Source organism: Lipomyces tetrasporus (assembly GCF_029532465.1).
Source record: "Lipomyces tetrasporus strain NRRL Y-64009 chromosome Unknown POJ06scaffold_3, whole genome shotgun sequence".
NCBI classification, from domain to species: domain Eukaryota; kingdom Fungi; phylum Ascomycota; class Lipomycetes; order Lipomycetales; family Lipomycetaceae; genus Lipomyces; species Lipomyces tetrasporus.
Window position 1 is genome coordinate 280,800 of NW_026611598.1, and position 26,703 is coordinate 307,502.

Sequence of the window (26,703 nt, forward strand, 5' to 3'; positions counted from 1 at the left end):
AGTCCCAATCTTCGCACAACTGACAAAGCACAGGTGCCAAATGTCCATAAGCACGACATCCACGTCACAATTAGCTACGAAATGATGAGCCGCAAGGCCCTTCTGACGTTGACACATCACGCGGGCATTAGCACAACTTGCACACTTTCTACTCATCTGCGGATTGGATGATCGAGGATGGCTTTACGGTGCGCGAATATGCGACAGCCTGAAGTAATGCGGCGGGGTTTGGCAGTGCAGTCTCCGTGCGAGGCCGTGAGATCATGCCGACTGCCAACTGCCGGACGATCTGTGGAGAATAGCATGAGAATCGACCTGCGGAGGAGCTACTACTTTGGATGGTCAAATAAATCGATTAGTCACCGTTTATTGGATGCTGATAGAGAGCAGTATCGGGACTTTTGGAGGGTGTGGAAGACCAGGAAAGTGAACCTGCACAACGTGGAATTTATACGGCCGACAGATGGGGTTGGTCCTATAGTCTCGCTGCTTCGATGAGAATGTAATGCGCTAACTACGATTTAGTCTTCTAGATATGTTGAGCGAAACCTTTTTAGCAAGTTAAGAGGTCAAGTCTCGCCGAAAGGTACGTAACGAGAGCATAACAGCATGGCAATATGATAACCGGGATTAGTTCAACATTGCAAGCCGTATATCGTTCGTGATACCACCAATCCTGATCTGGGACTTTTCGACTACATGGCAGAGTACTTCGCTGCCAGATCTCTGCATGAAAGCAGAAAGCAAGAGGCCAAGCGAACGGCGCCAACTGGGAATACTCGAACGTTTGATGAGGGCCAGATTCCACCCGTTGCTACTAGCACTACGATTCTTAGACAGTATGATAGGAATTCTGGGCAGGTGCCTACTTCTACGGTAAGAGAGTATTACACAGAGCTGTTCGCGCCTGACAAGCAGTCTGGGAGCGGAAATACCATTGTGGAGAGGTTCTTCAAGCATTTGCTCGACGTTGATCGTCCGTTTCCTCACGCAATTGATATAGCGGCTGCAGTCAAGAGAACTGCACCGGAAGTGAATGCGAAGGTGGTGCCTTACACTATTTTTCCACGGCTTTGGCCATTGGCGGCAAGATGTAAGCTAAGCACTAGCCGCATGGAGAAGAGTCCGACCAAGGACGCGACTTCGTCGTTGACTCCGGAGCCAGGAATATTCGGTGGGACTGTCGGCAACGTGCGTCCTAATGGCCCGGTCAGAGTTGATGTCGTCACGCTAGCCGGAGGTCCTCTTTATCTCGCCAAGCTACGCGATGCTAAGAAGGACGAGGGATCCGTAGTGCAACAGGAATGCGCAGACAACTCGCCAGCAAAGCATGCAAACTGCAGGCCACAAGCTCAATCTGTGAGAGTCTCCAAAGCGTATGAAGCAATGCCTGACGAGTCTGTCGGGACTGCTGAACAATCGAGTCGATCAATTACAGGACTTGAAGTGACCTCGTCTGGGGACATAAATGAAGCTCCTGTTGCCTCTGCAGAAGACACGGCGCGGACCGATGGTTCCGACGCAGCTAGACTCGAATCCGCGGCTGTGGAACAGACAAATGCGAAGCAGAAAGCTGGCGATGACGCTGAGGTACTCGCAGGAGAAGTAGCCCCTGAACTAGCCCCTGAATCCATTGGAGAGCGGACCCTTGGCAAGACGAGCGAATCGGATCCGGCAGCGGACGTTGAGCAGACCATTGCTTATGCGGAGCGCCTGAACGCTTCATCTGAGACAATCATAACGGAGGATTCCGGCAAGTCCGAAGGTAATACAGCGTCTAAAACTTTGAACGATGAACTCCACGAAAATTTGGATTCTGTCGTCAGCAGTCAGGCAGAGCTCGAGAAAATAGTAGAGTCGTTGAGGTCGGACTACGATTGGTTGAACGATACGCAAGAGGACTTTAATTCGCAGATTGAGGAATTAAGAGACTCGATAGAGTCCACAAACCTGCATCTTACGCGGATGGCCAAGGATTATAGTTTCAGTGACGATCAGTCCAAGCTGGCAGCTGCCATCGAGGCTGCAGTGGAAAAGAAGTTGAAATCAATGAACATTGAGATCAAAGAGGGAGTAGATCCAACACTGAGCGAGAGAGAGCATTCTGGTAGGCCGCCTCAGGACGACGGAAGAAGGGCAGATGTGAATGACAAACGGAGCCCTCGTGATGAGAAAGCAATCGTCGATCAAAGCACGGAAATGCTGGTCATAACTCCAGCGCGAAGCGAAGTGCGCACCAAGGTCGCTCCAGGGCTTGCCAATCAAATTCTCCCGCCGCCGCCAGCTTCCGCGTTTGATGCGCTGGGCCAACTATCGAGAAGTCAGGCGCGTCGGGTCAGAATTCTTACGAAGCAAGGCTGGGTGCTTGTATCTGCTGCGCGTAACGGAAGTCTGGTCTTTCAGAAGCGGCCGAGAGGTACAATTACAAATGCGAGACGTGCCGCCAAAGTTCTCAGCGGTGTAGTGTTAGTATCTACTGTGATCTTAACAGTGTTGGTAGGATACGGATACACGACAGTGATCTAGATAGCTTCCGCTCTCGAGGTGTGCATTGCATGGGTTTTGTATATATACCTAAGCTGGGTTAACGTTGCCGAATATGGTGTTATGTGAGTAAAGGATCTTGACTGGATTTTTGGATTGCTAGTCTTGTTATTTCGAAATAAATCCCTAATTAAAGTATCTGCTTCCAGAAGCAGGACCAGTTACAAACTATTTATTAAGTCGTTGCACATACATTTGAATACTTAGTAGTGACAGTATTTTAGCATTACTTGTCCACCTGTACGGTTCAGCTCCCAGTCAACGAATTGCGCGGCCCACATATCTTACAAACCCCCGTAGCACCGCCGATTCCCGTTTAGCTCTCAATCAACGCCGTCTCCTCGTGACTACCCTCGCGGACATTGTCCAAGACTTCCTGAAGGTCGTTGCTGTTGTGAGCCATGCCGGTGAACCCGGGCGCGAACATGACGATTGCGGACTCGAGCGTGATGATAGTCGCAATGATGACAGCAAAGATCCACTGGAGCGCGAAAGTCTTCTCGGCGATCTGGCCAGCAGCCAAGCCCCATGTCAGGAACGCGGACGCATAACCGAAGCTCCAGTCAGCGAAGACGAACAAGGCCGTGGTCGGCACGACGAGAAGGGCCCAGATGAAGATGTTGGCGAAGATGCGGCCGACAAGGCTATGACTGTGCACAGCGACAGCACCGGACCAGAAGATGGCGAACAGGGTCCAGGCGAACGGCATTGCGGCAGCGCCGATGTGGATTGTAAGCCATCGATTGCGCGGGTGGAGCATGTGCGTGCGCTTCTGCCAGTATAAGGACCCGGTGAAAAGGAAGTTGAAGATCACGACAATGAAGGCTACAACTGAGTGTCCGTGGGCAATGAACAGAAGCCAGATAAAGTGCAGAGTGTTGAAGCTGGTGTTTGTTAGCACCCACGAAATCAACTGCTTGCAAGCGACACTTACACTGTAACGAACCAGCCGACTTCTTCGGCGGCCTTTCTGGAATCCTCGACACCTGCGAACAGTTGGTGCAAGTACGCGATCTGAGCTAGGTAAGCTGCAGCCCAGAACAGGATCAGGAAGTAGTAATTGGGTGTGAATGGCGTATGATCTAGGTGGAAAACTGCATTATGACGGTCTCCAGAAACGCCGTGGCCGGAGAGGTAGAAGAAGTTGACTACTATGGAGACTATAAAGGATATAAGGACAGCAGTGCGCTGAGTCTGAGTTCTGTTTGGACGAGGCATTATGGCTGGTTTAACCGGCTACCTTGGAAAATAGTGTGAGGCGATTGCGCTGAAGCAGGGTGGCAGCATAGACGTGAGGAAGCAAATACACCGAGTAGTGTGACTATATATACGCAATCCTTCCACGTCATAAAAGGCGTTAGAAGAACTTCGGATCACGCGGCCGTGAACTCATTGAACTTTGAAGTAGCGCTTTCGGGTCAACGGTCCAGAATTAGATTGAGCGATCGAAGACGATGAAGAAGCAAATTGTGGGCACTTGTTGCCGCCGCAAGCGTGGAACCGGGTACGCCCGGCTGTGGAGAGTAGCCGGTGATCTCTCCACGTCTACGCCGCAACGTGAATTTTGGCGAACCGAAGCCAGGGCTCGGGGAGCCAAGGATCACCGGGCGATGACGATCTCCCCCTTGAAGAAAGTCGCGTTATTGGCACATGAAGAAGCCGACTTTGTCCCGAAATGCATGTGCCATTGATCAAGCGGCTTATTGACTGGTCCAAGTATGTTGTGCTTTAGTGAAGCAGTGTAGATAATATTATCTAATATATATGCCAGTGTTTTCCCTACAGGAGTTGGGAAGGACTATTTTATTCGTGATGATTTCTCCTGAGTGCTCTACTTAGTGCGCCACATATGACGTCATAGTTAATAGCTGGCTAAGTTTCCGGCTCGGGTTGTGGGTTTTATGCGACTCACCCAACCTATCACAGGCCGCGAACCCAGGAGTTTTGGGTACGGGGCCCTACACACTTGACAGTCGAATTTCGCTTCGGTCCGGCAATTACATCCGAAAACTTATGTCGTAAATAAATACTGCAATGCTATTAATACAAAATTCCCAGTCGTTGCCCGCGCATGCTTGTTGGCGGTGTATTGTTGGCCATTACGCGCCAGTCAGTGGGTACGACAGGCAAAAATATCAAATAGTTGGACGTGGATTACACCAGCTCTCTATGGACTTAATGGACACAGTATGCGCCTGCTATTTGGAGCCGGCTGCTTGCTATTTTCACCCAACCCAGTACCGCAACCACAAAACAGACGTTCACCGCCCTAAGTGGATCGTCTTCCCACCTCCCCGACCCGACCCAGCCAACCGCTTAGGCCTGCGAACCGCCCATCGCACTATCCCATCCCATCGCGGTCGCGAAAGTCAATTGCTCGCGCACCACAAACAAACAAACACGGCACGACACCATGAGCTATTCGCGGCCGCACCTGCACCACCAGCTGCTCAACCATCCTCCGCAGCCGCAGCCGGCGCAACCCCAACATCCACATCTTCAACAGCATCCCCACCAGCTTGCGCCTCCGCAACAGCAGCAGACGCAACAGGTGCCGCAGGTCCAGGTCCAGCACCATCAGCAGCTGCCGCTGCAACAGCAGCAACAACACATGCCCGTTCTTGCCCACCCGCTGCATCACCAGCCGCCGCCTGCGCCCGTCCAGGCTCAGTACAGCTCAGCCAGCTCTCTGTCGCAGCAACAGCAACGGAGCGCATCGTCAGCAGCAGCAACCGCGGTTAATGACGGCGGTAGTGGCTCAGGCAAGAAGAAGACACAGCAGTCGTGGGTGTGGAACTACTTCTCCAAGATTCCTGGTCAGGACGGCATCATGTATGCGGTCTGCCAATTGCCCAGCGCTTCGCCAGGTAGTGGCAAGGGCAAAAGCCGACGGAAAGACGCGGTTGATGATGATGACGAGGACGAAGACGACGAGGTCGATGTCAATGGAGGCATGCACGGCCAGCACCGTCCGCGCCGGTCGACTGACTTTATGCGAGAAGTTGTTGGTGTGACTACATCGGGAGAACGGCCAGCCGGTTCAGTAGGTAGCCAGGACGATGCAAGTGGGAGCGGCGGAAAGTGCAATGCGCAGTACAAGTATATCCAGGGCACAAAGAACTTGATTCGCCATCTCATTCGAACACACAACATCTTCAAGACCACAGCCCCGGCCACTGCACACGATATTGCTGCTCTGGCTTCCGCGGCTGCCAATCCCAATGCCAACAGTTACTCGTACGGGGATGAGCAGAGAGCTGGAAGTGCTACTGGGACCAACGGTGCGGACTCTCGATATTCATGGATGTCCGCCGACTCACTATCAGGGGGCCCGTCTTCTACCTCGTTCATGTCAGCGGCCGCGCCTACTTACATGATGCAAGATCCTAGTCCCATGGCCCCTCCCACCACCAACAAGCTAAAGCACTGGAGTGACGAGGAACTAATTGCATTACTTCAAGCGCATCACGATGTTAGGTCTGCGCGCGGAAGCGACGCAGAGTTTCTTCCGCTTGACGACCTGGTTGAGGATACATACACAGCGTTCTGTGCTCGCCAGGAACAGATTGTTCAACAGCAACAGTCTCATGCTGGCGATGACAGCGAAGGAGTAGACCAGATCGTCCGACGACCGCCAAAAGCTGTGTACGACAAGTTGTACGGACTTGTTTCCAGTTACAAATTTATCACTGACTACGAGGAGGACCGAATCAATCGTGAGCGATCAGCGATTGGCACTGCTATCACAACGAGCAAGAAACCTTGGTGGGATATGAGTCCCTCGGATCATCGCCGGGTTCTTGGAAAGAATAGGGTACGTTATTGTCCGGCTCTAAGGTTTTCGACGTAAACGCTGACCTTTTTTAGACCTGGTTAAGTAAGTCAGTCTACAATACAGTCGCGATCTTAATGCCACAGTCTCTTCTCCGCCGTAATGGAACTCGACCGTCTCGCCGTAACGGGGAGGAAGACGGTAGCGATGTTTCCGAGTCCGATTCTCCAAATGCCGCACGCGTCGCTGCTGCGTCTGTCAACAAACGTCGGCGCGCACGCACGTCTACTGCAGGAAGCCAGTCTACTCCCACGGGTGGACGGAAAAAACGCAATCGCGCGGAAACATTACTGCGTACTCTTGCAGACGCTATGCACGACGTTAGCGGGTCAGAGGACGAGCTCGACGAAGCCGAGGCGGAATTACTTGGATCTGCGGCTACTGGCGGGCGTCGGGCTCACAGCGGAGGTAATTTTGAGAGGCAGATTTTAACCGAGCAGGCTGCGCAGACAAGTTTGCTCCGGACGCTGGTCGAGCAGCAGACTAGAATGATGGGTGCCTTGGAGCAGGCGCTTCGAGGTGCCGAAAACCATTGATAGAATTTGAAGATGTAGGTTTTCTTTTTTTTGGGTAGTCGTCGCAGGGTATAACTTGGAAGTATTGTTTAATTGGTTGTGGATTTAGGTATTGCGCTGTTTTCTGATGAGTATTGGTTTTTGCAAAATCAGTAACGTGTTGTGCGTTGAACTTCTCGTGTAAATTAGTTCTTACTATGCCATGTATTTCTATGTATGCCGCCTACAGTATGGTTTAGAGGAGTTGTATGTTGTTGATTAGTTTGTTCGCAATATATGACACTGCCAAATTCCAACAGGCGGGCATCGTGTACTGTGCGCATAAATCATCGTGTGCGCATTAAACTGCTCCCGCAGTAAGCATTCTTCACGCGGACGAGAAAGGTCGTCCCATGGCCGTCCCTGGCGCGCACAGTTTTCAAAATATCCAACAAATCGCTTTGTGTAATTCTTTTGTAAGGTTCCCGCCTGGTAAAAGTCGCTCCTTCATTTGTATTGTGAACCAGTTGACCAGAAGTGTTTTGGGTTTAGCGAATCTCGATGCGCGATGCATACGAAAAATGCGTAGTCGTTTGGTCAGGTGTGGCTCATTGTCTGGTACCAAGTTTGGAGGATATCCCAGATCGAGAGATTAAAAATGTAAATGTATTGACCACAGTCCGCGCTCAGACATTCGGAATTAATTGAACCGATATGGCCAAACCTTGCCCGCGAGCGCTCATTACTATGTCACAAATAGAAATGTCGCCGCGTAGCCTGTGTACCAACGGTCATGGTTTCAAGATATATGTTCAGGGTTGGCCATTCTTATCTTCCGATTGTGCACATACTTGCTGCAATACAGCTGATGAAGTTTCTGCTGCAGTGCTTGTTAGAACGGCGTTTACATGTGCTCACAGACATAGCGGAATTGCTCTAACTAATCCGTCATAAGCGTACATTGAAATCGTCCAAGTGACTGACTGGAAGTATGTCTGGCTGCACTAATGTGTACTAGAGAATTTGAGCTTGGAATTGCAGAGTGTGGCTTGTCACCGTACGTTAATCGCATGGGTACAAAAAGCGTTAACCCAGCTGAAGCTAAATGAGATGTGTATATATAATCTTAGTCGTATCTCATCTCACTGCGTCTTCCTCAACCGGTTAATCTGAAGCCTCTTCTTCTCATCTTTGATCTCAGTCTCAAAACAACTCAGCTTTTCTGTACCCTGCGACGAGCGAAGTTCCACTTCACAGATATCGATGTCACGAATGAAGACAGACGTCATGAAGCTCTCTATAAAGACTGTTCTCAAGCTTCTTATATGGGATGGCTGGGCATGGTCACTGCAAACCTGAGACCTATGCTCACTTCGACTCCGATGCTTGCCCCCCGGACAATATCATCGCCCGAGACATCGCCGTGACCTATTCAGCAATTTGACTTCGCGACCGGGAAAGAGTGTAGTTGTGATCGAGCAAAGGATAAGCTCGGCGGCCATAGAGGGACGTACACAGACTCAGTGACGAAGACCAAGGTTGACATCGGCGTTGAGGTTCGGCATGATCTCGAACTAGTGAAGAACTACTTCGCGCGATTCAATATCCCCTTGACTAAGGCAGACATTTCTGTCTCAGGAACTACATTCTACGTCGACCCGGCAAGGAAGTAAGTGACTACCGGCCCAAAAACTTCACAAGTGCACTCGCCGGATATGCTACCCAGCTCGCGAAGTACCCATACGTTGAAGATGGTTTCGATCTTCCCGAATCAGTCCCAGTCGACCTCCTGCTTCCTTTCGGCGATTTCGTAAAGAAGTACGCACTTGAGGATCTCGTAAGCTTCCTCTTTAACTTCGCTCAAGGTCTAGCTGATCTTTTTCCACCAACAACGCTGTACGTCTTCAAGAATTTCGGCTCCGACTTAATCCGAGACCTACAAATTGGCTTGCTCACCACTCAACACCACAACAACCACGAGGAGCAGCCATATCATTGCCGTTGATCGAGCGGCAAAGGATTATGTGAGGATCGTAATCGACACCCCATCAGGTATAAAGCTATCTGTGCCAAGGAGATCGTCTTCACCATCCTCCGAAGTTAGAATATCTATGATCTAAGAGGTTTTGACCTTGACAGGACTGAGCGTGCCCTCTTTTGCTCAATTCGGCGTCAGTGGATATTACACGACCCGGTCTCCTTCGCAATACCGGCATAACCTGGCAACATCACAGTCACCAACGTCGGCGCCGGCACACTCTACGATCTCCCTGCCCTCCCAGGAATCTACTCGATATGGCAGTGCACTAGCATTACCTAACGATCAGGTCATGGCGGACAGCATCTCAAGGGAAGCTGCTACACCCTGCTTGAACACCAGAATTCGCCATCTTCTTGAGCCATACGCCCGCTCTTGAGGCTGTGCTGTCAGCAATGTTGGCCCATATAAGTTGGATGCAGTCATAGCCTCATAGGTAGTCCGAGGTGGATACAAATTCATATCGTACTCGTATCGCACAAAATAAGGTTTTAATGGATAAATATCAGAAACGGTGATAGCATCCCTATTTAGGGCAAGGCTGCGGCGCGATTGGCTCCATATCTATCAACACGTTGTCGTATGAACACCGGATTAGGAAATATCAATGTGCTCCTTATAAACGCTAGGAGTTAACCTGTGGGACTTCTTTCGGTCGGACTCGGTGCACTGTTCAGTAGGGCACTTGGCAATCTTCACCTCCCCAACCGGCCTCGCAAATTGCAAATTCTATAAGCGCGACCAGTTGGCACTGACTGACCGGGATAATCAGAAACATCGGAGGAATAGTTGCGAGATAATGCGGATATAGCTTTCAGTGGATAACACCAGCAGGTATATATTCGAGTTCGGTCGCGCTTTTCGGTGCAGGTGTCCGCTTGTCCTTCAGCATTGCCATAATCGGGTTTTTGCATGAGAAATGTCGGATACCGGGTCAACAATCTCAGCTGAGTCGAGCGAGTCGGCGCAACAGACGACCACTGGATCTGCACGCGTGGTTAAAGTTGCGGTCGTTGGGACGGGTCTTGCCGGTCTTGTGAGTGCCTATTATCTAGCTACAGCCAGCAACGCACGCGTCCAATATAGCGTGCATTTGTTCGACGAGGTACGAGACCATTTGTATTCGTATGACGGCTCAATAGTGTTTATTGCCTTGTTAGAGCTCCACTATCGGATTCGACTCGTCGTCAGTTACAGCTACCGACGCCGATGGCGTCTCGCGCCGGATAGACGTGCCCATGCGGTCGTTCGCAGGCGGGTATTACAGTCGCGTCGTTTCCCTATATAAGTCCCTCGGGCTTCAGTTTCACGACGCGAAGTTCACTTACTCGTTTTCGGAACTGGAACAAGAATACGGCGACGCGAAGACGTATTTCTTGCATGGCGGCCGGGCAGGCATTTTTCGACAAGGCGGTCGACCGTCGCGACAGGGTAGGCTAAGATGGGCGTGTGATTTGATTGCAGTCACGTTTTGGTATATATATTTCTCTATAATTGCTGCCTTTGCAAGGCCGAAAGGCGGCGTCTCGTTTGAGAATGATATCATTCCGCGCCACGTACACAACAAGAAGCGGTTCGGAAGTGAGGAAGTAAAGAAGGAGTACGGAACGATGAATACGGACGATGAAAGTTCTGTCGAAGATGAAAATCGGCACATTGAATCGTTGCAAGAATTTGCCCGACGATGGCACATTCCGACGTGGTTTGTCAATAGATTCGTGGTTGCGCTGTTTTGCGCAATGTCTACTTGCGATGCAGAGACTATACTGAGCGCGCCGGCGGCTGATATTATTGATTACAAGAGAAAGACGTTTAGAAAGCCCCATTATTTATTATCCAGCAATAGCATGTCAGCTGTTTCGGCGCTCACGGCGCCAATAGCCAAGGAGAACATCCACCTTGGCGTCGCCGTCAAGGCAATGCTTTCGGAAGGGACCACTTGGACAATTCGGACTGTTGAGGAGGATTACAATCATTTCTCGCACGTCATTCTAGCGACTCCTCCCTCTAGGACTGCAGAGCTTCATAGACCGTTGGTGCCCGTGTTGCGGAATGTCAAGGCAAATTCAGTACGCGTCCTCGTGCATACAGATGACAGGGTCCTCAATTTCCTTGAATCTGACGATATTCGAGATCTTAATCTCCTCAAGACTAGCACAGGTACTGAGGCGACTCATGTTCTGTTCCCGGGTGTTTACCAAACGACCAGTCCCGCTTCACTCAACGGTGAGCCTGGCGAAGACTATGGCGGAAGAATCGCCGAGGACAAAGTTGTCTCGGAAAGTGTATTTGAGAGAGTCGTCAGAACAAACGGACTAGTTGCCGCCGTTGGCAAGATGCGGCGAAGGCAAGGACGCCACAATGTCTGGGTCGTGGGAAGCTGGATGTGGGACGGTCTCGTGCTGTTAGAAGGATGTGTTGCTAGCGCCGAGGCGGTTTGTGCAGGTATTCGACGGAAGTGCGGGGATCAGCCAGTACCCCTACCAAAGGGGATTGTATAGACACTTAATATTTGGGACCGTCTCGGATATTCATTTTACACGTACGTAATATTTTGGGATACATTCTGTTGGGAAGCTATAAGCAGATGGTGTTTTTTGGCCAGTTAGTATAGACATTGATGTATGTAGTGCATTTCAGAAATGCATTTTTTTTCTTGGATAGAAGCTATATATTCAATGCCCGTCCAGCACGTGCATGATGTAGCTATCGCTGAACGATTCGGAACATTGCATCGACAATCCTTGCATAGGGTTAGGGTGCTGCGATGACGTATGCTTGCATCATGAAGAATTCTGAGTGTGGCCGTGCTGGCAGGCTCAACTTCTATCACGATATATTTGGTTTACATCGACGACTCTTTCGAAATTCGCACGTTATAGGGAGCTACAATTCGATAGTAATGTCATCTCGACCATCGAACTATCCGGGAACAGGCGCAACCGGTTCGGTGCCAGTGAATCCGGCGGCCGTGCCGTCCGAGCCGCCGCCTCCGTATTCGCTCGAAGCCGATGACCGGAACTCGTATGCGATGAATCAACAGCAGCAGGGTGTGGTCCCGCCTCCTTTACCTCAGAATACGCGACCACAACAAGGCCAGAAACCGCAGAATCAGTGGATGCAGGCGGCCCATCCGCCGCAGCAGAATAACGCACTTCCGGTGCCGCCTCACCCCCAGCAATACCGATATAACTACACTCCAGCAGCTGACGGCAAGTTGCTCTATCCGCCTGGGTATCTGTGTGAAAAGTGCGGGAACACTGGCTATAAGTATTCCAATGGACATCCTTGTCGAAGATGTTTTGAACGCTTTGCAGCTCCACAGTCGCGGAACGTACATACTCTTGCACCTACTGTGGGGTCGCAATGGTATTATCCATATACTCCTTCATATGTCGGGCCCGTCGGGGCCCCTGGAAGAGTCGTGCCGCCTGGTGATCCGAGCATAGGTGGCGTACTGTGTGGTGCATGCAAAGGCCGGGGCGTAGTGGATGATTTTGGACTCGGCAGAACGATAGGCGAAATGCTGGGTGGTATGTCCACTTGCAGTGTGTGTAAGGGTGTTGGAAGGTTACTATAGTATATTGTTTGATTCGCGTACACACATATATATACGCTAGTACTTGGGCAGCCGGCGAATGGAGTTCGGCACGTTGAGGGAACACGAAAGGTTGTGGCAACGTTGTAGATATGGTTCATGGCATATTGAATGCTTGCCGTTCGGCGATTTGATTATATGACTGAAATGAATGAACAGTGTGTCTCGATTGCTCCGAATGCGAGTGTATGCAACGAGACGCGAGCTCTCGTGCTCCACCAAGGACAGCAAGCTTACTAATGGTTACAATTTTGAGCCCGAACTGAATAGATCAAGAACCTTGTCGAGCCCATACATTCGAATGTCCTTCGTAAAGGTCATAAGCGGTCCGTTTCTCGCGCGGATTCTGCCCTCGACGCGTGGATTCCGCCCTCGTGAGGCGTCGGGACGACGAGTTCAGCAAACAACCCTTGCCCAGGAAGGCTACCTAGGGGCCTTATAAATCAAGTGGAGTCGGAATTGCATCATCCAGCGCGCACCAGCAGATATAAATAAAGCACTCTGTTGCAGCAATTCTGGCTCAAATTTGACAATTCTATTACTCCCCTTTTGCACTGCTTGTGACCGCGCACATTTGCTGTATTACTTTGAAAGAATGAGTTCGCACGAGTATCAGTTCAATGTTGCCATGTCGTGCTCCGGTTGTTCCGGCGCCGTCAACCGTGTTCTCAGTAAACTTGACGGTATGTTCTTCCTGCCCGACGCTTGTTTGCGCTGGCCGGTCTCTAATGCTCTGGCTAGGTGTAAACGACATCAAGATTACTCTAGAAGACCAGAAGGTCGTCGTCAAGACCAGCGACAGCGTCTCCTACGACACTGTCCTGAACCAAATCAAGAAGTCTGGCAAGCAGGTCCGCAGTGGCGAAGTCATTGCTTAAGCTCTTACTGAGCACAGATGGAGTGTTGACGAAACCGATGTGATAGAGTGGTGGTGAATGTTGGGCGGCGCGCTTTTGCATGCAAATGGGCTTGGAGTTTTGCTAAGGGTTCATTGGTTTACAGAGCGAATAAATTCTGTACTAATATTTGGATGGTATGGGGGGGACAATATGAATTGGTTATAATATAAATTGATTCCCAGTTTGAGCACGCTCACAAGCAATAAACCATATTGCCATGTGGTTATCAATTTATGTTTCGGTAATCAATCGCGTAATTTAACAGATCAAATGTAAACACATACTCAGCGTTTGTAAAGTTCTCTGACACTACATATTCATTGCGTCGATGAAGCCAGACGGGAAGCCGACGAGCAGTTCCCGATTGTTTCGTCTACTGCTGTGAGAACGCAGCATTGACGGGAACGCATTTACAGTTTGTCTAACTGCTTCCGACATGTAAGCGCCACAAGACGATTATCCGGCCGATATCGGCTCCTTTCCAGCGACGACAATTGACATGTCGTGAGTGACTGGGTCGAAAGTGTAGACCAGAAATATATAAATCCCGGGCTAGACAGAGGGACATTCGTCTCATTCCTCGCCCGCGCGTTTACTAATTGCAGCAATGACATCGTTTTCTGACAGCACGTATTCCTCGAAGGAATATGCCGACTTTCGGCCAAGTTATCCGCCGTCGGTGTACACAGCACTTATCGAGTACCACAAAGGTCCCCGCAATCTCGCTATCGACTTAGGCTGCGGACCCGGAACGGCAACGTATCCTCTCAGTGCCTACTTCGCCAATGTGATAGGCAGTGATCCTTCCCGCGTCATGATCGAGCAGGCCCGCAAGGCAGCAGCCGCTAAGGGCGATGCGAACCTGCGATTCATAGTGAGCCCCGCGGAGGAGATAAGTTCCTATATTGAAACGCCGGGATCGGTCGACTTTATCTCGACGTCCCAGGCCGTGCATTGGTTTCAGCATGATAAATGGTTCAAAGAATGTGCGAGGGCGTTGCGTCAGGGCGGAACGTTAACGTATTTTGGATATAAGGATCATTCAATTGTTGGTAGTAAGCTTGCCAACGACATCTTCATGGAGTTCAGTTACGGGGATAAGTTTCTTGGTAAGATTTGCGCGCGCCAATATACACTTTGGCGGATTATGAGACTAACTCTGTGTGAGGTCCATACTGGGAACCAGGAAGACAGTTTGTGCGGAACCTGTACAGAGATATTGTGCCACCATCAGATTTATTCACTGACGTCAAACGGACTGAATACATCGCAGGAGTGTCAGACGCCTCGGGGCGACTGATCACCAAAGATATGACATTGGAGGCTAACGAAAACTATGTGCGTACGTGGTCGAGCTTTCATAACTGGTGCAAGGACCATCCCGACGAAAGGGCTAGACATGCGGGAGGAACAGGCGATATTGTGGACAGGTTGTTTGACAGATTAAAGAAAGTCACCGGGTGGACCGCAAAGACAATCTTACAGGTTGAGTGGTCAAGCGTCATTCTACTAGCCAGACGTCTTTAGAAAACAAGTTTCCTGTATCACAGCGCGCAAGATAAGAAGATGACAGTGTCAGTATTGTACAACATGCCCGAAACTAACATATCATGTATGAATGACATGTAGATCACCCTCTGAGTCGCGCCCTAACCCCGCTGGCCGTGCTGTGGGCTTCCAACAGTCACTCAAGTCGAATATAATGCTACCATGACGAACGAACAAAGTGCAGTTGTTGCAATACTATTGGAATCTCAGATATATTGCCTTACATATAAAGAGTACGTCAGATCGAAAGTATCGTCCGCAGCATGGCCAGAGACAACAAGCTCCCGGCCTCATTCGACAACGCGTGCTATCTCAAAGCCATACCTTTATCAAATATAATCACAGAGAAGGCTTTCTAACGTTCCTGACAGACGTAGTGACAGAAATATCAGTCAGATAGGCGGTATTCAATACCAGCCATCGCACATCAACACGCTCAGAATTCTCCGTTAAGTTCACCCAATCCTTCATCAGCTTTCTATGTTGTAATCTATACTAATTACCATTCAACATGGATATTAATAATTCTCTTCCGCCGTCGATTCCAAGGAAACTTAAACGCGATAGCACGCCCTATCGAACGCCGTGATTTCGACAAGAAGGACCGAACAAGTGACACCATGATCGCTGCCGCTGTGCTTCGTCTACTGGGGAGGTAGGCCGCGTAAAACGAGCTCGGCGTCTTATAGTATTTTGCTCGCGGTCGATGGCGGTGCTTGCGACGAAAATGGAAGATTCTTGGGCGGCGGAAGAGACGAGCTGGCGGAACTGGTGGTATGTAGCGAGGCGAGAGAGCAAGTGAGAGTAGTGTCCGAACCCCCATTATACGTGAAACTGTAAGTAACAAATCGATAATCTGACCATTTCCGGTTCCAAAATGGTATAATACTGCGGGCCGATTAAGTAAAGGGGATGAGGCCCTCTGAGTGAGTGTATGTGTGCAGTTCGGTTTGTGACGTCAAAGTGACGGGGCTAGGGTGTGCGAAGGCCAACGCTGCGGGGCAAATTGTCCACGAGATGCCATCATAAACTAGACTCTCTTCAACCGGCTGCGGACATCGATTCTGCTGTTCTTTTTCGACAGAACTTCTCTGCTCATCATCCTGGTTTATGCCAGTCTCTATTGGCCGTGCAGCAGGCATACCGCCCGCCGCGCAGCCGCTTCTACAGAAGGTCCTCGTTCGATCCAGTATTGTCATCGCGATCTACGGCGTATTGTCGCATAATGCCCCGCCCAAGTATAGCAAGTGGTTTGCACTCCTTGTTTTATTTGTCGGCATGGTTGCCATATTGCGGAGCGCATTGCGCCGAATGCTCACAAGGCTAACGCCTCGGCCAGATACAAACGAACGCCGTGCCTTGCTCGACGCCGTCGCTGGACTCCAGAACTATGTGCCTGAGATGAAGCAGGTTGCCGCTCGCCGCCGCATGCTGTTTTCTCATATATCTGCTCGTCATCAGAGACTGGCGAAGAGCACCGGGTATTCGCGCCGACTGCAGGAAGTCGACAAGGCGGTAACGGCCAACGGCGAGATCTCGGCCAGGATCGCCAAACTAGCAGAAAGAGACTTCAATGTGACGAGAGCAGAGCTGCTCCACTCTCGGGCAGTGCGAAACGTAAGAGTGATTGAACTGCTCAAACATTTTGTCCGCGACTGGTCGGAGGTCGGCAACCGGGAACGCAGCGTTACATTCCCGCCCATCCTGGACGCACTTCAAGCTGAATTCGGAAATGATATTGCGGACAAGCGAGTTCTCGTGCCGGGTGCCGGCGTGGGGAGACTCGCGTACGAGATATCACAGCTGGGTGCGTCCTCACTTTTCCAGTAGTCCTTTCTTTTTGTTGACGCCTCTTCGGTTGCGGTTTTTGCTGACGATAACTTGCAGGTTGTCAGACAGAAGCGAATGAGTATTCACACCTCATGCATTTGGGCAATATTTTCGTGCTAGAACAGTCTAAAAACTCCTGCTCGGTATACCCATATGTGCACAATTTTTCGCATCAGATCTCTGGCAAAGAGCAGCTTCGCCCGGTGCTATTCCCCGATGTGGAACCTGAGAATAGAGACAGAATTAATAATTCCTACGGTGATTTCATGAGACTCGCCGGTTCACAGCGTGTGTACGATGCAGTAGTTACGCTATTTTTTATTGACACGGCTGAGAACGTGCTCACGTATATCGACGCTATTCATCAATTGCTCCCGGCCGGCGGACTATGGATTAACACAGGCCCATTAAAATGGGGATCGGCCCCCCGTGTTGAGTTTACACTTGAGGAAGTGCTAAATGTTATATCAAAGATGGGATTCAAAATTGAAAAGAGATGGTCTAAGCAGGCGGAATACACGGCAGACTCTGAATGTCTCTGGCATGGGTTCTACGGCATTGAGGGATGGGCTGCTCGAAAGACTGAGGATAATTCGGTATGATGCTACACGAAACGACGCGGATCTGCGGTTACGAGAAGATGTGACGATTACTTGTGAATGTTTGTAATATAATGCCTTTTACTGACATCCGAGCGGGACGACGGTGTAGTTCACTTTATCAGTCAGATTATGCTTAGAGCATACTATCCTTTCTGCCGTACTCGGTGACGTATCATTGAACTCTGCGCAGTGATAGATCCCCCATTCAAGCCGGGGCCAATCATCGTCAGGGTCAGTGAAGCAACATTACGCCTCCCGTTAATCCATATCAGATGCGGCTCTATGCAAGCGCCAAGCGGTGGTTTGCCTAGATCTTTCGTAAGCATCGGCGTATATTTAGCAACCAATATGTAGGAGAAAAATAGTCGAACATGTCAGTAGTTCTGGGAAAGTGGCGCCAGCCGTATTCTTCTCATGATAACTGCGCCTCATGGCGATGACGCGGCTGCGCGCGCTCGGCATCACTGAAATGTGCTCTTGGAATCACTGCCTGTCGGTTTCCATCAACCAAACTCTAATGGTTGCATGGTCACAGTCATAGCCAGGGTCAGGGCACAGTTAAGCTTTCCAGCTGTCTTCGGCCGCAAGAGGTCCGTAAAACAATGTTGAATTAAACTTCCGCAACCCCCCCCCCCATTCGTCGTCATTTCTCGCGACGATGTTAAAAGCATTGGATCAATCTCGGCTTGGGCTAACAACATGTGGAGGTCAATTGACCCATCGGTTTACGCGTCCGTCAAAACTACTCCACGATTGCTTTACCCATCGCCCATCTCTTCGCATGCATATGATATAAAAAACCAGCTGACCATTCAGTTCATCCTACGACCACCACCTATTGTCGATACTCAACCAAGAGGGGATAATATTGATCAGACTCGTCCGGATTTGATGGACGGATCCTCAAATAATGGCTCTTCGCCATACCTTTCCATGAGCGACCAGATGGCTTACCAACACCAGCCATCACCGCAGCAATCACGGCCGTCGCCTCCATATCCGCAGACAATAGATTCGCCAGATGTTTTTGTGGACGCCAGGTCGTTGGCCAATTCTCCGTCGTTTTTCGATCCAAGTGCGAGAGGTAACTCCCAGGCTCAAGACGCTTATAATGCCAGATTTGAAGGCATGATATCGACGGAGGATCTTGCCCAGATTTGGAGTGCAAACTCGGGTGCATCGACTGGTTCGTTCACTCCGTTGTCTATGGGGCAAGAGTTCGGTAGTCAGGATTTTCCGTTATTTGACAATCGTGTGACAACGCAATCAGCGCAACACCTGTCGCACGAAACGGGCTTGTTAACTGACTTACTCGTTGCTGATATCCCAGATGGTCTCATCATCCCCGGAACGAATGAAGGAGTGACAGACGGGTCAGTATCGGATATACACAGCACCTCACCTTATATTCATCACCGTATGAGGTCTCCGTCGATTCAGTCTGAGTACTCGTCCGCAGCAGCATCACCTTACTTCCAGCCCACTGCGGATCCGACTCAATCCGATGCGTCGCCGTTACTTCACAATGCAGGAGATGTTGATCTGGACGATTTGGTCAACTTTACGATTTCAGAGCCGGAGTACGAGGCCGCGAATGGAGGTTACAATCCAAAGACCGACAGCGAGCAAGCGTTTCCGTTGCCACAGGTGACGATTTCAGTCGCTCCCTCTGCTCGCCCAAACGAGCAGCTGCAGCAGCAACAGCAACTGCCTAATTCCGCCACGCTTTCGCCGCCAACTGGAGCTGGCTTACATCGTCGTCGATCCCATTCCGAGTCCTCGGTGAAAGGTAACGTGACGCACAGTTCACTTGAATCTCGTTCCGACACTGGCATCAATATATGGCCGTCGGCAGATAACCTGCTCCCGCCGTCGCCAGGCAGGGGACGACAGCCACAAGTTGGTGGGCCCACACGGAGTAGACCGTCGAGCTCACATTCTAGCACACGAGCTGTGTCACCATATTCAGATGCAATGTCAGACTTCGACGACGACGGAGCTGAATTTGACGATGACGCTAGCAGCGTGGTATCAGTGAACTCGACCCGCACCGGGCGAAGCGTCTCAGTATCCTCCGCATCATCACGTCGCGGTTCAGTTTCCACTACTAGAGAGCAAGTAATCATTATGGCTCAGCAAAACCGTGGCGACAAGCGTGTGGCAAAGAATCCATCGACACATGGGTGCCCACTGTGTCCGAAAAGGTTCACTCGGGCGTATAACCTACGTTCGCACTTGCGCACACATACGGACGAACGGCCGTACCAGTGCTCTGTCTGCGGGAAAGCGTTTGCGAGACAGCATGATCGAAAGCGGCATGAGAGCCTGCACTCTGGTATCAAGAAGTTTGAGTGCAAAGGCGAGCTTGCGGACGGTCAGGGAACATGGGGCTGCGGTCGGCGATTTGCGCGTGCTGACGCTTTGGGACGCCATTTTAGAAGTGAAGCGGGTCGTGAGTGTATTAGGCCGTTAATAGAAGAAGAGCAGCGCGAACGGCAAGCGGCGGCAATGCATATGATGCAGGAGCAGTCGCAATACGGACAGTCTCCATACTACGACGCTTCAGCTAGCGGGAATCTACTGTCTGTGAATAACCCGCAGACAAGCTGGCTGCCACTGGTGCTGTTGCAACAGTATCCTTCGCTGTCGAATATGAACTTGGACGACAAGGGCGGCGTGTCGGATAACTCTCATCTAAGCGGCAGCGAAAACGGTGAAATGAGCGGCAGCGAGTTGGAGGACGAAGCGCGGATATAGCGGTGCCGAGCGTCGGTGCGTGATGTGTAATAGACGCGGTTGCAAGTATAACGGATGACGATCATGTATCAACACTTTTTACTACCTTGTATTTTATTATGAGGTTTGTTGTATGGGTATATTTGTACTATTTCATAGGCAGTTAGCGCGTGATGATGATTTCCAGTTTCTATTCTTTGTCTTGGTTCGACTCTTTTATGTTCCTGGTTAGCGGACTGTACACTTATTGCAATTGAGGTTTTGTACTGTAATAAACTTTTCTCGTAATAGTCCAGCGGTATCTGCGATATGTCGTATAGCTCGTATGATATAAGCAAGACGAAGCAGGCGTACAAATAGAAGACGATGACTAATTTAAAGTTAGCAAGCCTTAAAACGAACAATTTATTACTCATGCGATCAAAGTTGAAGGTGAATAGCTGCATGTGCCGGCACAAATAGCATGGGCTGCTGTTCGGTGTCTGGCAGGTAAAATATCGTGCAGGTCAAGATCGGTAAGCTAGCGCGATACGAACGAGAATAATGAATTCAGCCACAGTGGTCGGCAGACGCGCCATCGCGCCAGGTAAACAAAGCGTCGCGTCATTACCGCGTTTGAACTCGGTCATGCACTGGGCGGCGGTGCGAATTGTAAACACTCGTGGCGGTCGATTAGGAGTATTACTCATCTGCCGCCTAACCGAGCTTTTAGACTAGCCCCATTGCGTCATGAAACGCGCCCGCTATGGCGAGTGCCGTTCTCAGTCTTCGTGCGGGGGCTTAACCACGATGGCGTAGTGCAAAAATATGAGGGAATCTCGGATTCTAGACAATGATTGTAAAGGAAAAGAGCTTATGGCCAGCAGACGCACGGCTGGACGTGAATTATATTACATAGGTATTACGCAAGGTTCAGTCGACCCATCGGGGCGCGTCCAAACAGGCTCTGTTTTGTTGACGTGTTTGGGGCCGGGACAACAGCGCGGGCGCGACGCGGTCAGACGCGCGTGTGACGCGTGCAGCCCGCTTACTAAATTATTGTCGTGCCCTACCCTATAAATCCAATCCGACGTCCGCATTCCCACCACCACTTCCACCACGTCTGTCTACTCCCGCCACCAACTGTTCCTCTCCATTCCCGGCTATAGGCAGGCCAATCTGCGTTTCTCATTCTTGCATTAGTACGTCATGTTCGTGTATAAGAGAGGTAAGTTCTAAGATACTATCGCGTACAGCGCACGTGTGCTGATCATTTTTTTTAGACGGGAGGAAAGAACGCGTCCAGTTCGACAAGGTATGTTATGTCTGCACCGTAATCTCACACGCCTGTGGTCGCATTGTTCGGTCTCCACAGTTGTTTTATGAATATGTTGGAGATTGGTTGGGTTGCGAATAATTAAGTACTATACTCTTACAGTTGTGCTAACGATGGCTTAGATCACAGCGCGTGTGTCGCGTCTGTGCTACGGTCTCGACACCGAGCACGTCGATGCCGCCGCCATCACTCAGAAGATCATCTCCGGTGTTTATCAGGGTGTTAGTACTGTTGAGCTGGATAATTTGGTAAGCTGGAATTTTTGAGCAACGGCGGAGTATGACGCGTCGTTGTTTGGTCCGGCCCTGGTTAATTAATTTGCTCTTTAGGCCGCTGAGACTGCCGCATACTTGACTACTGCACACCCTGACTACGCAGTTCTTGCTGCGCGTATTGCCGTCTCCAATCTTCACAAGCAAACGACGAAGCAATTTTCGCAGGTCGTCTCGGAACTTTATCACTACATCAACCCGAAGAATGGCAAACCCTCGCCTATGATTTCGGAAACCACCTACAACATCGTTCAGAAGTATGCCGATGAGCTTAACTCCGCTATTGTCTACGAGCGTGACTTCCAATACAATTACTTCGGATTCAAGACTCTCGAGAGATCGTACCTTCTTCGTATCGACGGCAAGGTTGCCGAACGTCCTCAGCACATGATCATGCGTGTCGCTGTTGGTATTCATGGTGACGATATCGAGAAGGCTATTGAGACATACACCCTCATGTCCCAGCGATATTTCACGCACGCGTCACCGACTCTTTACAATGCGGGTACTCCTCAGCCGCAACTCTCGTCATGCTTTTTAGTTTCGATGAAGGAGGATTCGATCGAAGGTATCTATGACACTCTCAAGACGTGCGCGCTCATTTCCAAGACTGCTGGTGGTATTGGTCTCCATATTCATAACATCCGGGCCACAGGGTCCTACATTGCAGGTACTAACGGCACTTCAAACGGCATTGTTCCCATGCTCCGTGTTTACAATAACACGGCTCGTTATGTTGACCAGGGTGGCAACAAGCGTCCTGGCGCGTTTGCTATCTACCTTGAGCCCTGGCACGCGGACGTCTTTGAATTCATCGATCTCCGCAAAAATCACGGCAAAGAGGAAGTTCGTGCCCGTGATTTGTTTTATGCTCTCTGGATCCCAGACTTGTTCATGAAGCGGGTTGAGGCCAATGAGGATTGGTGCTTGTTCTGCCCTAGCGAGGCTCCCGGCTTAGCCGACGTGTGGGGTGAGGAGTTTGAGGCTCTTTATGAACGGTACGAGAAGGAGGGTCGTGCCAAAAAGGTTATCAAGGCGCAGAAGCTCTGGTACTCAATCCTTGAGGCTCAGACCGAGACTGGCAATCCATTCATGCTTTACAAGGATGCTTGCAACCGCAAGTCCAACCAGCAGAATCTTGGTACCATCAAATCGTCTAACCTTTGCACGGAGATTATCGAGTACTCTGCTCCTGATGAGGTTGCTGTCTGCAATCTTGCTTCGCTCGCACTTCCATCCTTCATTGAGCACGACGACGAGGGATCGTGGTACAATTTCAACCGCCTTCATGAGGTCGCGAAGGTCGTCGTTCGCAACTTGAATAAGATCATTGACATTAACATGTACCCAGTACCTGAATCGCGCAACAGTAACATGAGACATAGACCTATTGCTGTCGGCGTCAATGGCTTGGCCGATGCATTCCTTGCTCTCCGTCTTCCATTTGACTCTCCTGGTGCGAGACAGCTCAATATCCAGATTTTCGAGACCATCTACCACGGTGCTGTCGAAGCTTCAATCGAACTCGCAAAGGAATGTGGATCGTATGAGTCCTTCCCAGGATCTCCCGCTTCCAAGGGCTTGCTCCAGTATGATTTGTGGAATGTCACTCCGTCTGACTTGTGGGACTGGGACGAGCTGAAGGACAGTCTCTCCAAGTACGGCCTGCGCAACTCATTGCTCGTCGCTCCTATGCCTACCGCGTCTACCTCCCAAATTCTCGGGTTTAACGAATGCTTCGAACCATATACCTCGAACATTTATTCCCGTCGTGTTCTTGCTGGCGAATTTCAGATCGTGAACCCGTGGCTGTTGAGAGATCTTGTTGACATGGGTCTCTGGTCTGACAACATGAAGAATCGTATAATCGCGGACAACGGTTCGATCCAGAACATCCCAAACATCCCCGCGGACATTAAAGCGCTCTACAAGACTGTCTGGGAGATTTCTCAGAAGCATATTATCGACATGGCCGCTGACCGATCACCGTATATTGACCAGAGCCAGAGCTTGAACATCCATATCAAGAACCCTACTATGGGCAAGCTCACCAGCATGCATTTCTACGGCTGGAAGAAAGGCCTCAAAACAGGCATGTACTACCTCCGCACCATGGCTGCCAGCGCGCCGATCCAGTTTACCGTCGACCAAGAAGCTCTCAAGATTGTTGACAACAATATCGCTAAGATTGCTGTACCCGGAAGTCGCAAGACATTCAAACAAGGCAGCAGGGTATCCACTCCAGTAAAGTTGACTGGCGAGAATGCGCGACGCTCGCCTGCGTCGTACTACACCAACCAGGGCATTCCTGTTCCGGTCTCTGAGCCTGTGCAGGTCGTCGCTGCTGCCTTATCATCCGACGAGGAGACAGCACCTTCGAGTCCGCTCGTCGAGGAGTCTCCGGCGCCAAAGAAACCTGTTGGCGGTCTGTTGTCCCGAAAACGGGCTGAGGTGGCAGAGATAGTCGAAAAGGGCGAAATGACTGCCGAGGAGTATGATATCTACAACGACAAGGTTCTCCAGTGCTCCATCGAGAACAAAGAAGCTTGCGAAATGTGCTCCGGTTAGATTAAAATGTGGCATCGCATAGTTGTATTCAGTTTAGAACTGGCCATGTATGTATGATAGTTTGTGATAGATTGTGCGGATAAATTGTTTGTCATTTTGAATGTCTCCTGGCTCGTACTGTGATATTGTTATGTTGTTATGTTGCTCATTACATCAAAGGTTCATTATGTCATGGAAATATCGCGTTAATATACTCCATTCATTATTGTTTGATTGTTTGCAGTGTGTCTGAGCCTGTCCAGTATTTGAAACTGGAGTTTCAGTCAGTGCGTGCGACTTGCGGTTTGGTGCGTATGTGCTTCCATCATGAGGAGTTCTCACTTCTCAGTCGGCGGTTCAACTGCAGTGTTAGACTATTGATGGAAAGGCCAAAAATTACTTCTAGCCCGTGTTCCTCTGTGGCTACTGATCTATGCATTGTAATATTAGCTGTATCTTGGACTTGTATTATATATGTTTGATTCAATAACATGACATCTCTCGCATTTGACGCCTGTTGCACAAAAATGAGGAGTAAATCCGAACTTAGAGCAGCGTTCACAGCTGGAAGATCACTCAGATAGGATTTCCCGCAGTGAAGGCGGTGATGGCGATATCATCCGACGAGTTGTAAGATGAGCTCAAGGAAGTAACGGAATGGACTGAGGATAATATCGTCGAAATCGAATGTGCCAGTGTTATTGTTATATTGAGAAGAGTTAAAATGATACCTTGCGATGCACCACATGTCCTGACTGACTGTAATATATCTAAGAAGCTACAGAACAATCACAAATCCTTCTTATTGAAGTCCTTATATGCAGCCTTGCCTTGCTCGAAAACCCATTCGACGGCCTCTTCAACTGGCTCATCGAATAAGTATGGCAGCGCAGGAACGACCGCGAGACCTAAGCAACGATCGTTAGTACCAGATGTCAGTACGAATATAGTTGAGCTCAGTACCTAAGCCAACTGGTCCCCATGACCGCAGCGCGGCATTCTTGACGTTCTTCATCGCCTTTCCGGAATACTTCACCGTCTACTTTCACAATTAGTATCATATTATTATTGTAATGGCTCATGAAGTAAGGCGCACCGAATGAATTGTAAATGCGGGCAGACCCATACTGGCGATGCTCTGGAATATACCGCGCTGCAACACGGTCAATTGCCAGTTCGGCTTCTCTTTTCCAGCCAAATCCTCGCCTCTTGCTTTAGCCTCCAAAAATTCCTGTTCTCTCAAGTGGGCCTACGCCGAAACGATCGTTAGTACCAGACGTCAGGACGAATATAGTTGAGCTCAGTACCTTGTAGCCTTCATACGTGACATCACCAAGCACGTAGCTCCAACTGATAGCATAGGCAGCCGTAACAACAGCAGGATTGACGACTGGACGGAAGGACTCTCCAATATCAGAAGTATATGCGACATATCTCTGCGCGGCCATCACGATCTAGGTTCCAAATCAGCACTATCTCGGTAAAGATCAATTTTCACATGCTAGATCTTCCATACCGTCTGACGACAACGTTAGTCCAAAGCCATCACAACATATTTAGTCCAATACATACTCTTAATCGATTCGCATACGCTGCATATCGCAAATTCGACTCCGTACTTTCTGGCGCCTCTCCAGCAGCAATATCATGCGCAGCCTTCCCTACCTTGGCCTCGACCTTCTTCTCAATACTCGAGTCTGGCATCGCAAATATCCTATTTATGCACCTCTAAATATTCTATCTAGTAATCTTCTGCCAATGTCGCCTCTCACGATCGACTAAGGAACGCGATTTATTGTGCAGTGGCCGCTGACGCTTGTCAGTGCTAATCTGTCAGCGCCCCTGGAGCCGGAATACCTTAAAATAGCAACCCGTCAGTGTGAAAACTGAGCCGTCGTGGTTGCAACTGCTATGACCTATGGTCACAAGACCCTCACTTTTCAATAATACTGAGCAGCACCTTCGCACACCCACCCAAGTCGAATTTCCATGCACGTACAGAAATCTCATATTTGCGATAAGTCAAAGTACAACATAGAATTGGTTGTGGTGTACAAGGGAATATAAATGAAGGAATTTTGAATATGGTAAACAAAACGCGTGGACGCGTTTTACAAGATGTAAACACAAAGGGCAAGGGACATCGGGAATGTAAGGTACAAAAGGTTTTACTAGACCAATCATGGAATAGTTCCAAACCTACTTCAGTTACTAACGAACAAGCGGCTTTTATTGGGGTAAGGGTTTGGCCATGTTCCTTAAAGGTCAGAATGCGGCCTACGCTGCCTTGCTGATCTTGTGACGAAATGCGTATTACTGCTTGACAGATATGCCTGTTTTTTGCTTCGCCTTGGTCCCAACTCGACTGTGTGGGGGACCCTTGTTCTGGCTTCGGGCTAGGGTATACTTCTTGTGATGAAGTCGGCCACTCCGACCCCGTGTCCCCGC

The 26,703-nt window shown here is 49.9% G+C and overlaps 10 protein-coding genes across 10 annotated transcripts; 8 read left to right on the forward strand and 2 right to left on the reverse strand.

Moving 5' to 3' along the window:
* Positions 1-95: 95 nt before the first annotated feature.
* POJ06DRAFT_69731 (uncharacterized protein) lies at positions 96-2,693 on the forward strand. The gene is made up of 3 exons (XM_056191416.1): positions 96-468; positions 526-586; positions 635-2,693. Exons 1-3 carry the CDS (start codon positions 178-180, stop codon positions 2,524-2,526), a joined length of 2,244 nt encoding a protein of 747 aa, XP_056045169.1. The 5' UTR covers positions 96-177; the 3' UTR covers positions 2,527-2,693.
* Positions 2,694-3,880, reverse strand: POJ06DRAFT_69743 (uncharacterized protein). Its single transcript, XM_056191418.1, has 2 exons — positions 3,479-3,880; positions 2,694-3,428 (listed from the first exon to the last, which is right to left on the reverse strand). The coding sequence occupies exons 1-2, from the start codon at positions 3,760-3,762 to the stop codon at positions 2,861-2,863; spliced, it is 852 nt and encodes a 283-aa protein (XP_056045170.1). The 5' UTR covers positions 3,763-3,880; the 3' UTR covers positions 2,694-2,860.
* A 919-nt stretch (positions 3,881-4,799) lies between these two features.
* POJ06DRAFT_207059 (uncharacterized protein) lies at positions 4,800-7,151 on the forward strand. The gene is made up of 2 exons (XM_056185382.1): positions 4,800-6,358; positions 6,412-7,151. Exons 1-2 carry the CDS (start codon positions 4,958-4,960, stop codon positions 6,910-6,912), a joined length of 1,902 nt encoding a protein of 633 aa, XP_056045171.1. The 5' UTR covers positions 4,800-4,957; the 3' UTR covers positions 6,913-7,151.
* Positions 7,152-9,591: 2,440 nt separating this feature from the next.
* Positions 9,592-11,574, forward strand: POJ06DRAFT_247701 (uncharacterized protein). Its single transcript, XM_056186932.1, has 2 exons — positions 9,592-10,013; positions 10,069-11,574. The coding sequence occupies exons 1-2, from the start codon at positions 9,828-9,830 to the stop codon at positions 11,407-11,409; spliced, it is 1,527 nt and encodes a 508-aa protein (XP_056045172.1). The 5' UTR covers positions 9,592-9,827; the 3' UTR covers positions 11,410-11,574.
* A 236-nt stretch (positions 11,575-11,810) lies between these two features.
* POJ06DRAFT_266335 (uncharacterized protein) lies at positions 11,811-12,488 on the forward strand (the record flags this gene model as incomplete). Its single annotated transcript, XM_056189142.1, has 1 exon — positions 11,811-12,488. One exon carries the CDS (start codon positions 11,811-11,813, stop codon positions 12,486-12,488), a length of 678 nt encoding a protein of 225 aa, XP_056045173.1.
* Positions 12,489-13,101: 613 nt separating this feature from the next.
* On the forward strand, positions 13,102-13,384 carry POJ06DRAFT_266336 (uncharacterized protein; the record flags this gene model as incomplete). The annotated part of the gene is made up of 2 exons (XM_056189143.1): positions 13,102-13,189; positions 13,248-13,384. 2 exons carry the CDS (start codon positions 13,102-13,104, stop codon positions 13,382-13,384), a joined length of 225 nt encoding a protein of 74 aa, XP_056045174.1.
* A 406-nt stretch (positions 13,385-13,790) lies between these two features.
* On the forward strand, positions 13,791-15,024 carry POJ06DRAFT_69775 (S-adenosyl-L-methionine-dependent methyltransferase). Its single transcript, XM_056191419.1, has 2 exons — positions 13,791-14,514; positions 14,574-15,024. The coding sequence occupies exons 1-2, from the start codon at positions 14,013-14,015 to the stop codon at positions 14,930-14,932; spliced, it is 861 nt and encodes a 286-aa protein (XP_056045175.1). The 5' UTR covers positions 13,791-14,012; the 3' UTR covers positions 14,933-15,024.
* A 1,039-nt stretch (positions 15,025-16,063) lies between these two features.
* Positions 16,064-20,142, forward strand: POJ06DRAFT_266338 (N2227-like protein-domain-containing protein; the record flags this gene model as incomplete). Its single annotated transcript, XM_056189144.1, has 3 exons — positions 16,064-16,760; positions 16,841-17,379; positions 18,202-20,142. The coding sequence occupies 3 exons, from the start codon at positions 16,064-16,066 to the stop codon at positions 20,140-20,142; spliced, it is 3,177 nt and encodes a 1,058-aa protein (XP_056045176.1).
* Positions 20,143-21,203: 1,061 nt separating this feature from the next.
* On the forward strand, positions 21,204-24,423 carry POJ06DRAFT_69859 (ribonucleotide reductase). The gene is made up of 4 exons (XM_056191420.1): positions 21,204-21,328; positions 21,384-21,415; positions 21,559-21,684; positions 21,766-24,423. Exons 1-4 carry the CDS (start codon positions 21,310-21,312, stop codon positions 24,274-24,276), a joined length of 2,688 nt encoding a protein of 895 aa, XP_056045177.1. The 5' UTR covers positions 21,204-21,309; the 3' UTR covers positions 24,277-24,423.
* Positions 24,424-24,896: 473 nt separating this feature from the next.
* On the reverse strand, positions 24,897-26,073 carry POJ06DRAFT_69871 (mitochondrial 18 KDa protein-domain-containing protein). The gene is made up of 5 exons (XM_056191421.1): positions 25,828-26,073; positions 25,563-25,709; positions 25,352-25,504; positions 25,219-25,294; positions 24,897-25,163 (listed from the first exon to the last, which is right to left on the reverse strand). The coding sequence occupies exons 1-5, from the start codon at positions 25,957-25,959 to the stop codon at positions 25,045-25,047; spliced, it is 627 nt and encodes a 208-aa protein (XP_056045178.1). The 5' UTR covers positions 25,960-26,073; the 3' UTR covers positions 24,897-25,044.
* Between the last annotated feature and the right edge of the window lie 630 nt (positions 26,074-26,703).

What these genes read in the sequence shown, in the direction of transcription:
- POJ06DRAFT_247701 (XM_056186932.1), top strand. Translation starts at nt 9,828, where the DNA reads ATGTCGGATACCGGGTCAACAATCTCAGCTGAGTCGAGCGAGTCGGCG. An exon ending in GCGTGCATTTGTTCGACGAG is followed by an intron (nt 10,014 to 10,068) that starts GTACGAGACCAT and finishes TTGCCTTGTTAG; the next exon opens with AGCTCCACTATCGGATTCGA.
- POJ06DRAFT_69775 (XM_056191419.1), top strand. Translation starts at nt 14,013, where the DNA reads ATGACATCGTTTTCTGACAGCACGTATTCCTCGAAGGAATATGCCGAC. An exon ending in TTACGGGGATAAGTTTCTTG is followed by an intron (nt 14,515 to 14,573) that starts GTAAGATTTGCG and finishes ACTCTGTGTGAG; the next exon opens with GTCCATACTGGGAACCAGGA.
- POJ06DRAFT_69743 (XM_056191418.1), bottom strand. Translation starts at nt 3,762, where the DNA reads ATGCCTCGTCCAAACAGAACTCAGACTCAGCGCACTGCTGTCCTTATA. An exon ending in GTCGGCTGGTTCGTTACAGT is followed by an intron (nt 3,429 to 3,478) that starts GTAAGTGTCGCT and finishes AACAAACACCAG; the next exon opens with CTTCAACACTCTGCACTTTA.
- POJ06DRAFT_207059 (XM_056185382.1), top strand. Translation starts at nt 4,958, where the DNA reads ATGAGCTATTCGCGGCCGCACCTGCACCACCAGCTGCTCAACCATCCT. An exon ending in GGGTTCTTGGAAAGAATAGG is followed by an intron (nt 6,359 to 6,411) that starts GTACGTTATTGT and finishes GACCTTTTTTAG; the next exon opens with ACCTGGTTAAGTAAGTCAGT.
- POJ06DRAFT_69871 (XM_056191421.1), bottom strand. Translation starts at nt 25,959, where the DNA reads ATGCCAGACTCGAGTATTGAGAAGAAGGTCGAGGCCAAGGTAGGGAAG. An exon ending in TCACGTATGAAGGCTACAAG is followed by an intron (nt 25,505 to 25,562) that starts GTACTGAGCTCA and finishes GTTTCGGCGTAG; the next exon opens with GCCCACTTGAGAGAACAGGA. An exon ending in CCGCATTTACAATTCATTCG is followed by an intron (nt 25,295 to 25,351) that starts GTGCGCCTTACT and finishes TTGTGAAAGTAG; the next exon opens with ACGGTGAAGTATTCCGGAAA.
- POJ06DRAFT_69731 (XM_056191416.1), top strand. Translation starts at nt 178, where the DNA reads ATGGCTTTACGGTGCGCGAATATGCGACAGCCTGAAGTAATGCGGCGG. An exon ending in TTATACGGCCGACAGATGGG is followed by an intron (nt 469 to 525) that starts GTTGGTCCTATA and finishes ACTACGATTTAG; the next exon opens with TCTTCTAGATATGTTGAGCG. An exon ending in AGGTCAAGTCTCGCCGAAAG is followed by an intron (nt 587 to 634) that starts GTACGTAACGAG and finishes AACCGGGATTAG; the next exon opens with TTCAACATTGCAAGCCGTAT.
- POJ06DRAFT_69859 (XM_056191420.1), top strand. An exon ending in AACGCGTCCAGTTCGACAAG is followed by an intron (nt 21,416 to 21,558) that starts GTATGTTATGTC and finishes ACGATGGCTTAG; the next exon opens with ATCACAGCGCGTGTGTCGCG. An exon ending in CTGTTGAGCTGGATAATTTG is followed by an intron (nt 21,685 to 21,765) that starts GTAAGCTGGAAT and finishes TTTGCTCTTTAG; the next exon opens with GCCGCTGAGACTGCCGCATA.